This window comes from Anabrus simplex, chromosome 1, assembly GCF_040414725.1.
Source record: "Anabrus simplex isolate iqAnaSimp1 chromosome 1, ASM4041472v1, whole genome shotgun sequence".
NCBI lineage: Eukaryota > Metazoa > Arthropoda > Insecta > Orthoptera > Tettigoniidae > Anabrus > Anabrus simplex.
In genome coordinates, this window is record NC_090265.1 from 688,411,025 (window position 1) to 688,422,573 (window position 11,549).

Sequence of the window (11,549 nt, forward strand, 5' to 3'; positions counted from 1 at the left end):
TGGGGAGAGTTTACAAAAAAAATTGAGCAAGATAGTCCAGGAAATCAGAAACTATTATACAGAGTAATAAAATGAAAAAGAAAAAATCAAGAAAAAATCAAGGCATTAGAGAGAGAAGATGGATTCATAGTACATGACGAAAAGGGTCTTCAGAAGGTGTCCGGCTCCATGGGGTTTAATGGTTAGCGTGCTGGCCTTTGGTCGCAGGGGTCCTGGATTCGATTCCCGGCAGGGTACGGAATTTTAACCTTAATTGGTTAATTTTGCTGGCATAGGGGCTGGCTGTATGTGTAGTCTTCATTATAATTTCATCCTCATCACGACGCGCAGGTCGCCTACGGGAGTCACATAAAAGACCTGCATCTGGCGAGCCAAACTTGTCCTCGGACACTCCCGGCACTAAAAGCCATACACCATTTCATTTTCAGAAGGTGATAGCAAAGTATTTTGCAAAACTTTATAATAAGGATGACTGCTCAGAGGAAGAAGGAGATAAGAAAATGGAAGTGATAGATGGAGAAAAAGAAGAGAACCCGATAACATGGTTGAAACTTGAAAGGGCAGTGAAAGGAATGACCACAGGTAGAGCAAGTGGAAAAGATGAATTCAATGCTAATATGATTAAGGCAGCAGAAAGCATTGTACTAGAGTGGCTATATGGAGCCCTCAATGCCATATGGAAGGATGAACGAATACCTGAAGATTGGCAACAAGGAAGCATTGTACCATTGTTCAAATAAGGAAATAGGAAGAAATGTGAAAATTATAGAGGTATAACCCTGTTCTCACATGGACTACAAATAATGGAGAAGGTCATAGACAAAAGACTGAGGGATATAATAGAAATACAGTTAGAGGAAGAACAATATAGCTTTAGACCGAGTAGATCAACAATAGACTTGATATTTACAGTGCAAACAATAATGGAGAAACGTCTGGAAAGGAACAAGGAAATCATCTACTGAAAAGAAATGTACCAAAATCATTAATTAACCCCTTAACTGGGTACTAAATTCTCCACATGCGTAACCTGCCGTGGGTACTTTTTCCCCACTTTGTGTTATTTAAATATTTCCTTCATAAATGTGTACCCAATTAGTTTGATCTAATACGTTAGTAATTATTATTTTTCAATAATGTGATACTAACATTATGCACATTATTTACATTGTTATGAATCCAAATGTGTTACTAACATTATTTACATTGTTCTGAATCAGGATGATTGTAGGTTTTGTGGATTGTTATCTGTGTGATATAGGCAAAAACAACATGTTACACACAAAGCCTTTTCATAGTCAGGACACCAGTATGATGTTTCCTTCCTCTTCCCTTGGGACCAACACGCAATACACCTTCGGAGAGATTGCCGATCTACTTTACGTTTGGAAGCCATGCTTCGCGACATAAATGGCTGCGCGGGAACTTCCTGCAAGGCGCAAAAACAAATGCATTTCACGAAGCCGTCACAGCTCTAAAAAACAATACACAGCGTGATCTTGTGGAAAACATATCAACTAATGCGATAGATTCCATGGACACGCCGTATGCCTTCACCGTCAAGATACTTACGCGATAAATTTTACGATCGACTAATGCCGTCATACCCACTGTAGAAGCCCAGCGCGAAAACGTCTAAAGACGTCATACCCACTAAAGGGGTTAACAAGATAAAAATGTTGTATCATGAGAGTAAAAGCAGTTTCAAGTGGGGAGTGGTGACTCTGAAACATTTTATACAAAAAGAAGTCTCAAGCAAGGAAGTGCACTGTTGCCATTATTGTTTATTATAGTGATGGATGAAATCATAAAACGTGTAAAAATGATCAGTAGTGATGAAGTGAATGCTTTGGTATTTGCAGATGATGTAGTGATGTGGGTAAAGGGAGAAAAGGATGTACAAAGGAGACTGGACGTTTGGAATGAAAATCTGAAGGAGTTTGGTATGGTAATTAGTAAAAAGAAAACTGTAGTCATGCACTGTGGAAAAGAGAAGAAGAGAAGCCAAGTGAACATAGACAGAGAATGGTTTACATATCTGGGTAGCACTATTAATGGAAATGAAATCAACCCTAAAATTAATAACAGACTAAGTAAAGGTACAACATTTTATCAAGTCGCAGAGCTTTTATGGGATGACAAAATACCCAAGAGTATGAAATTAATATTATATAAACAGTATTTCATACCAATTGTAACATACTGACTGCAAATGCTGGTAACTGATAAGAGACAAGATAGTAAGATCCAAGCAGTAGAAATGAAATTTTTAAGAACATCGGTTAAAAAGACAAGAAGAGATAGAATTCAAAATATTAAAATTAGAGAAGAGCTAAATATAGAACCATTAGTACAGAAGATACAGGAAGCAAGACTGAGATGGTTCAGACACGTAAAAAGAATGGAAAAGGAACGGGTAGCAAGAAGGGAATTGGAAATAGAAGTTAAGGGAGAGAGACCAGTTGGAAGACCGAGAAGAAGATGGATGGATCAGTTTTGGAAGGACATTAGAGAAGCTGGATTGGATGTGGCGGAAGTAATGGAGCAGCAAAAGTGGAAGGACAGAAAGGAGAGGAGGAGGCGGCGGCGGCGGCTTGTTTACCACACCCTGGTATCCGGAGTGGGACATTGATGATGATGATGATGATGATGATGATGATGGGATGTAATTTGTTTTCCTGATGTTTTATCAGAGGTCAGCATTCATGTAACTGTTTATAGATTTTTACTTTGATCCAGATATGCAAGTGTCAGTCACACAGCACACCTGTCAGCTGTCTCCATTTGTCCATCAGTTGTGATGAAGTGAATGCTTTGTTATTTGCAGATGATGTAGTGATTTGGGTAAAGCGGGAAAACAAACTACAAAGGAGACTGGACATTGGAATGTAGTGATTTGGGTAAAGGGAGAAAACGAAGTACAAGAAGAGATAGAATTCAAAATATTAAAATCAGAGATGAGTTAAATATAGAACCATTAGTACTGAAGATACAGAAAGCAAGACTGAGATGGTTCGGACATGTAAAAAGAATGTTTGTTTTCTTTATTGTTGCTATTGCATGATTGTTTGACCTAAGGTGTTATAAGTTGTGTACCTTGGATATGTGGTTGGTTGTGAGGTTCAGGTTCATCAGAGTCGAACTTGCAATACATATATTCCATTAATTTCTTGACTTATTTTCAGTCCGTTAGTTTCCAGTACTTCTTACCATTTGTCCAGCTTCTCTTGTAAGTCTTTGAGTTTCTCAGACACCAGCAAAATGTGTTCTGCATATAGGATATTCCAAAGTGAAGGACTCTGGATGTCTTTTTGTTGTCTCATGTGAGATGTTTCATGGTAAGGTTAAAGAACAGTGTGCTTATTGTTGAGCCTTGGAAAACTTCAACCCCAACATCAAAACCACTATTGACTCCTGTGCTACCCTTCACTTCCTGTGCTTGAATTAATGTACATGTCTCTCACCACGTTGATATAATATTGTGGTCCTCCTTGCAACTGAAGTGGTTGTCACACCTGTTCCATGAGGACACAGTTGAATGCTTTTAGTATCTATTTCACCTTAGTTGTGGATTGTCCATGGTTTTTCTACCCTCAATTAGCTTGGATAATCAAGAATCTGCTTATATAACTTCTTCAGTAGTTCGTTGAAGAGAGTCATTAAGAAGTTTATATCAGGCAGTTTAAAGAGAATGAGGTAAAAAGGATTTTCGGTTTGGAGCAGGCCATAGCACATACCCCATTCCCTACACATTAATAATCTCATTCTTTTAACCCTCCCCCTTCTAACAGACTTATTTTTTATGTGGCCTCTTTAAAACATTACCAAACTTTTAAAACATAACTCTTTCAGGGACTCGCCTGCAGCCTAGAAAAACTCTACTGAGGTTGTGTTAGGTCATTAAGGTGGATGTGGAAGCAAAGTAGTCTTTGTGCTGGTGAAAAATTCACAAATCATTAGCAATGCATGAGCTGGTGCATTGTCATGGTGGAGGCTCCAGAAGTTTTCTCCTGGTCTTTTTCTCTGGAAATTTGCTCTCAAACATCAGTTTACTGTATGACGTGCAGGTAACACTTTTGATACAAAAGGGACTATCAACAACACTTTCGTGTTTGACTTGACCTGTCACACTTTCTTTAGTCTCAGATTTTTTTTTTTTTTTTTTTTTTTTCCGACCCCTGTGATGATTGCAGTTTAATGTCCATAACATGTGAAATTTTATGAAGTTCTCATGTTCATTAGCTTACTCTATAGGCTCCTGGCAGATGGAAACTCATAGGTCTCTTTGGTCCCCAGTCAGGAGTTGTGGAACGAAATTTGGAAGTTTCTGACATATTTCTAATTTTTCCCCTGAATTTAATGACATGATCCTATCAAGCTCGTACAAACTATCAATAGACTTCAGGAACTTATGTAACACAAGTGTTGTCGCACAACGTTGAGGGCTATCCTAAACAGTCTGTTGACTGTCAACTGTCCTTAAAACGCTATAACTACACATAACAATGTGTATGACTCTTGCACTGATGACCATAAACTGTCTATTATTTTTGGCACATCTCCATAAATGTTTTCCCCAGTTTGAAACAGAAGCAAATGTTGATAATATCTGCTTGTAATTTTCAGGTATCTTGACAGTTGCCACACACATTCACAAACTAACAGCTGCTGAGTGACAACTAATTAATGCAAAACAAGGGCTAAAATGTTTCCACTTATTCAATACTTATTTATTGTAACCTAAAAAATGTCACGTATATTTGAAACTAGTTTCGGTCTTGCTAGAGACCATCATCAGTCAAAGGCAAGACAAAATTTGAATAATGCCCCTCCCAAAAGACCAGGTAAAACACTTAAAATACTAGTACTTGAAAAATCTTCCTGAATTCAGTTCAGCTGAAACAGATGTGAACAGAATAATGTTGATGGGAAAGTGTTGAGATGTTCATTTATTTTCAGTATGGAACCTTGAAAAAGTTGAAAGAGCAAAAGCAAGGAAATAGAATAGAGCTGAGTTGTAGGTGGGAGGAGGAGAAGAGAGGTATAGTGTAGCCTAAGGTGGGGCTGAGGGATGTGGAATGGTGGGTGATTGCTAGAGGGAATTTGGAGGAAAATAAAAAAGGGGGTTTAGATTAATTTATTTTTATTGAAAATAGGAATTAATAGATCACATAAAGGGATTAGTTTTCCTGATATCTCATTTAGGTTGAGATTGTTATTAAAGTATTGATCCAGGTGGATGAAATAATTTTCAGGGATATTGAGCAGCGAGCCCTTATTAACCACTTTTAAGATTTTCAGATCTTGGTCAATATTTGTGAATTTATGGTTTGAGTCCATCCTGTGTTTTCCCATGGCTGAAAATTTGTTATATTTATATGAATTTACATATTCTAAGCAACTCGTGTCAATGTTCCTATCTGTTTGGCCAATATAGATGGACGGACAGCTACTACATTTAAGCATATAAACACCTGATGTGTATAATTTTTTATTATATTATTAATTGAATTTGTGTTGTGTAGAATTGTTGCATTATTATTATCTGTTTTAAAAGATATTTTTATGTCACTTTTTTGTTGAAAATTTTAGAAATCTGGTGTATTACCTATGGAAGCTTATTGTTCAGAAATGCATGACAAATGGCTAGTTACTTAGGAAAGATACCACTATATCGTGCCACACTAAGACTTTGCATTTGAAGATATTTCAGCATTCAGTTAATATTTTAATAGGTTTTATTATTTTTTATAACATACCTCGTCATCCTGTGTGGAATTGTGTAGCAAGAGTGTTATACCATTGTCTTTGGTGCTCCAGTTCTGATAAGATTTAAGTTGTTACATGGAACAGTTTGCGATTATTTGTACCTGCTGTATATCAAAGTTTTTGCATATTATGACACAAGTCATATAATGTTTGGAATATATATTTATATTTGCAGGTATTACTGCTCTCTACAATGGACTCCAGCCTACTCTAGTGCGGACTATTCCTGCTACTGCTGCTCTGTTTCTCGTGTACGAGACCAGCAAAAAGATGTTGCACTCACTCTTGAGTTAAAGTATGGAAGATAAATTGTATATTTAGGAAGAAACTCCTATCCTTACATGCTCAGGGATATGAGATCATATAGCACTCAGGGCCAGGGAAGATTCAGACTTAGGTTTCATTTGTCCTTGCCAAGACTTTCTAGCAACCATCCATCAACATGTGGCAAATCATTCTGAGAACTGAACTGAGGTGCAGATGAAAGGTTTAGGGTACTTTCAGGAGGATTATTTTAAACTGGTAAAGTCTTTCAAGGTGGTATTTAAATGCCTTGCATCTCGTACATACAGTGGCGTTTGAATCAATTCTTGCTTAGCTTCATGCTATGTAAAATACATATATAACTAGCCATAGCTCAAAATTCAGCATTTCTATAAAACCCACCATCACTTCAACTTCCAAAAAATACACTTTTCCTATCACTCAGCCCTTACTTGGATTTTTCATTTGCATTTATTTGTCTTGGTTACAGGTAGTTAAATGGCCTTGACATTACAACTTGAGCAACACATTCAAAATCCTTCTTTGAGGTCCTTGTCTTCTGAAAGATATTTTGTGACATTTGTGTTGTCGAAGTTGTGTAGTATCCACTGTATCATATATATACATCAAGATCTACAGACACTCAATTAGCCTTTTTCTTGAGAATAATTGCTATCACTCACTTCAGTTAACATACCGTATTTCACGGCATAATCGTCGCACTTTTTATACCAAAATTTTCGAAAAAAATTGTAGGGTGCGACCATTATACGATGAATATTTAATACCAGTATTTGTATTACTCAAAAAATGTATTTATAACTAAATTGTATTTGATACAAATTTAAGATGCACGTAATACTCGCATTTATAATCAAAATAATTAAAATAGTCTAAAACAAAATTCATAATTTTTCGCAACAATTCGGCGAACGTTTTTCCAACCTGAAAATAAAAATGAACGTATTAAGTTAATTTGTCATTAATTTGAGTATTAAAGTTAAAATATTACACTTGCAAAAAATTATCGCTTTGTTGTGAAATGCGGACTTACCGGTATGCAATTTATTCCAAATCTTCGGTGTCGCTATCGCAGGTTTCGCTATCTGATGCGCCGTCCTCGCCTCTGTTAATACCAGTATCAGATTCTTCATCTCCCTGCCACACTCCGTCATCTTCGGAACCGTCTAGTGCATTCGAAATCCCAGTCCTTTTGAAGCTCTTGGAGACTAGTTCAGGTGGTATAAGATCCCAACTCTTCTTCACCCACGAGCATAACAAGTCCAAGGGTGGACGCCTGATATTTCCGGCGGGCGTCAATTGCTGATCGCCGCTCATCATCCACTCGTTGTAAAATCAACGTAAGTGGTCTTTAAAGGGTTTATTAACACATACGTCTAGTGGCTGCAAAGCAGATGTTAGGCCACCAGGAATGACTATCTGTCGTGTCTTATTTGTAGTGAGAATTTGCTTCACTTCATTCACGAGGTGACCTCGGAAACTATCTAAAACAAGCAGAGCTGGTTGTTTTAGTAGTGCACCAGGTCTTCTATTCCACACAGTTTTAACCCAGTCCAGCATGAGTTCTACGTCCATCCAACCCTTTGGTTGCACTCGTACATGAATTCCACAGGGAAACTGTATATTCTTAGGCATCGTTTTCCTCTTGAAAATGATGTAAGGCGGCAACTTTCTCCCGTCAGCTGTAATGGCTAGCATTGCCGTGCATCGCAACTTCTCACTACTGCTGGTTTTCATTAATACACTCCGTGATCCTTTTAGCGCAATAGTGCTGTTGCGAGGCATATCAAAAAAGATTGGAGTCCGATCGGCATTACCGATTTGAGAAAGCAAGTACGAAGTTTCCTTGCGCAAACGTATGACAAATCGGTGAAAATTTACAATCTTGTCCGTGTAATCAGCAGGCAACTTTTGGCTTAGTGTTGATCTCCTTCGCACTGACAGATTGTGTCGTCGCATGAATCCCTTAATCCACCCACGAGTCGCCTTAAACTGAGTTACCGGTATGTTGTGTTTGCGCGCTACCTCCTGTCCCTTAATTTGTAACATTTCATATGATACACTGCAGCCATTGTTACGTATTTCACTGACGTACCTAAACACTTCTTCGTCAATTATAGGAAACTTCCCTGTTTTAGGACCTCTAAACGCGCGTCTAGAAGGGTTTGTGCTTTTTAGCTTGTTTTTTTACTTTCCGCCAGTCACGCACCAAGTTTTCACTCACAGAAAATTTTCTTTCTGCCGCTCTGTTCCCGTGCTGTTCAGCGAAGGCAATTACGCTTAGCTTGAAGCCCGCAGAATAGTTTCTATATTTACCCATAATCGCTTATAAATGCTTCACACGTTAATGTTTTGCGATATAAATGACTTTCCGTAATTGTTCACTATTAAAACAAATTATTTCTGCAAACACCCAAAACACAAATTAAAAACTTAAATTCTCACGCAAACATGTCTACAGTAATCACGTAAATCTGAAATAAATAAATGCATCTGTGATCTGTCCATTCCAGAGCAGCCAATACTGTTAGGCAGCAAGGAAGCATGCAACAATTTATCAGTTTAGCTCGTTGGTTGCGACACACTACTGCGCTTGCGCAAAGCTCGCAAACCGGAGCTCTAGCTAGCGCGGTGTAGATCTACTGTATAGTTGACTGTATTCCGAGACGTCAGTAACAAACATTCATTTTTTTCAATTTCTTTTAAACATACGGTAATTAGGTTAATATTTCTTCCCAGTTATTGATGATTTTACATTACATTACTGACGAGTTTATAAAATAAAACTTTAATAGCATTGGATAATAATTATCTTGACTGCTTGGATAAAAGTTTTCATCCCATGCCCGGACACTTATGACGTAGTAGTAAGATAAGAGTCTAGCGATGACAACTGAGACATCGTATATAATTCGGCTGAATAATTCCGTGGAAATCTGCGTTATCGTCTTGGATTTCACTTCGTGCGCAATAACACAGGAGCTGGCCCCATGGTGTAGGGGTAGCGTGCTTGCCTCTTACACGGAGGCCTCGGGTTCAATTCACGGCCGGGTCAGGGAATTTTACCTGTATCTGAGGGCTGGTTCGAGGTCCATTCAACCTACCTAGCCGGTATTTCCTGGCGACGTTGCCGATAAGCGATAACTTACAGCCTTATGTATTTCAAATGGGAACTCATAATATGTAGGTGGTGAATAAATAGTACACTGTCTCGCGACCACGTTGTCAAACTGCCGATAGCCTACCGGTAAGCATAATATGTAGGTGGTGAATAAATAGTACACTGTCTCGCGACCACGCTGTCAAACTGCCGATAGTCTACCGGTAAGCCATGCGTCGTACATATACCGGTATTATTTATTTATACGTTGTGCAACATGTCGCAAACGTGACTGTGTTGCCAAATTGCCCATAAACCATACACGTATTTAAATTGCGCATTCATGTCCAACTTACGTTGCAGTTCCATTTACCTTTTAACCAGATGAGTGAACAAAATTTGGACGTGCGACGATTATGTAATTAAAGGTTTAAAGTCCGATTTTTGTATTGAAAATAAAGGATGCGACGATTACACTTTAACATCTGTTATCCTTATTATTTTATATGGAAATTTGGGAGGAAAGACACTTTATGAGCGGGACCTTCTTCCCATAATTTTCTCTCAGGAATTCCTCTGTGTTCTTCAGTTGCACACAGTATCATTCTTATCCTAGTTCATGTTCTACACCCATGGGAACTGAATACGTTTATTTTTAATTTTTAAGAATATTATTATTGGTTACTCATTAGTTCACTATAATACTGCAGTTTACTTTACAGATCAGTGTTTATTGAAATCACATTATTCCCAGAAATAATACTAAGGCAGCAGATTGTATGCAAATTTGTATGAAATTGATTGCTGGAGAAACAGATTTTAAAATTCATAATCATAATTCATAATCATTCATGCATCTTACTTCTTGAGCTATCACCAGTGACTTGAGTAAATTCATTGGTGCCTGTTGTCTACATTGCTATTTTTAACTTATGAACAATGTGTTCATGGATATCTTAGGGAACTGTGTCCGACTTGTTGGCTGAACGGTCAGCGTACTGGCCTTCTGTTCAGAGGGTCCCGGGTTCGATTCCCGGCCGGGTCGGGGATTTTAACATTAATTGGTTAATTCCAATGGCAAGGGGGCTGGGTGTATGTGTAGTCTTCATCATCATTTCATCCTCATCACGACGCGCAGGTCACCTACGGGTGTCAAATAGAAAGACCTGCACCTGGCGAGCCGAACCCGTCCTGGGATATCCCGGCACTAAAAGCCATACGACATTTCATTTCATTTAGGGAACTGTGTGATAGATGGCAGTAAATCATTGAAAGTAATGTGAAAATAATTTATTTATCCTCTGCCATTTCATGACCAAGATATGTTCAGTTCATATCCCATTAGTATTTCCAATTCTGTTTACCTTTTGTACATAGAACTGTCCATTACCTTTTGTAATCTTGCCCACCAGACCTTTTTCTACTGTTATTGTTTCCTCTGTGGTCTGGTGCCAGTCTTCCTCATGTTATTCTGCTAGCTTCAGACCTTTACTTACTTCTTCATTCCGTCACTTTGCATTGATGTCTTGAGAATTTCAGTGCACCTGTGATAGCTCTTTGAAGTGTTCATGGAAATCTTGACTGAGCCAGAATGCACTGTTCTCCACTGATCTTGCACAGCAGTTTGTGTCAAAAGATCAGCTGTGTATTATGATCTTTTTTTCATAATGGTCCACGTACCACCTCTAAGCACTAATTGGTGGTCATAAATTTAGTTGATTATCATTCAGATTTGTCAGAAATAATAAGCTGACCCACAAAGAGAACAAGAAAAAAGGGGGCATATTTTTAGGTGATTGAAAATGATGGAAGAAGATGCACAATTAGAACCAAGAAAGTGGAAGGTTTATACAGAAGCTTGCATGGTGTGTTTCTCACTACCATAAAATATTGTTGTTGACTGTTGCTAATCTGTTAAGATCTTTAAGTTTACACCAATTTTCAGTGCCTCAATAGTTGCATCTCGCTCCAAAATAGGTGGGGAAATGGTACATGATATCCATAATCTGTTTAGTGGAAACTTAATCATTCAAGAACAACCAGAATGTTTCCAAAAGAGATTGTTTTTTAAAAAAAATATGTTCCTTGTTTTGTGATATCTATATTTTTGTACTGTTACATTTTGTAAATAAAAAATAATTTTGAAATATCGTAGATGTTGTGGTTGAAATAGTGATGGGCGGTCTGAGACGAGGTCTTGGGATTTCTCAAGACAAGCGCAGACATTATTTCATGCAAGAAATTTTGAGAGATCTCAAGAGCGGTGTCCCCGCATTGTGCGGCGAGCAGAGTGTCGTAGGCCTACAGGTAATCGAAGCTGAATATTGTTTATGCCGAGTATGCGAATAGCCAACCACGGGCCTTCTCCATTTTGTAAATACGTGTCAACAAGCAA

The 11,549-nt window shown here is 38.1% G+C and overlaps 1 protein-coding gene across 4 annotated transcripts in view; it reads left to right on the top strand.

Annotated features, from left to right (window-relative positions):
* Positions 1-11,304, top strand: part of LOC136857330 (mitochondrial ornithine transporter 1) — a 161,132-nt gene extending 149,828 nt beyond the window's left edge. For all 4 annotated transcript variants that reach the window (XM_067135926.2, XM_067135923.2, XM_067135922.2 and 1 more), the window contains one exon: positions 5,945-11,304. In XM_067135926.2, coding sequence (XP_066992027.2) covers positions 5,945-6,063 — 119 coding nt within the window. In that variant the 3' untranslated portion in view covers positions 6,064-11,304. The remainder of the gene's footprint in view (positions 1-5,944) is intronic.
* The last annotated feature ends 245 nt before the right edge of the window (positions 11,305-11,549 follow it).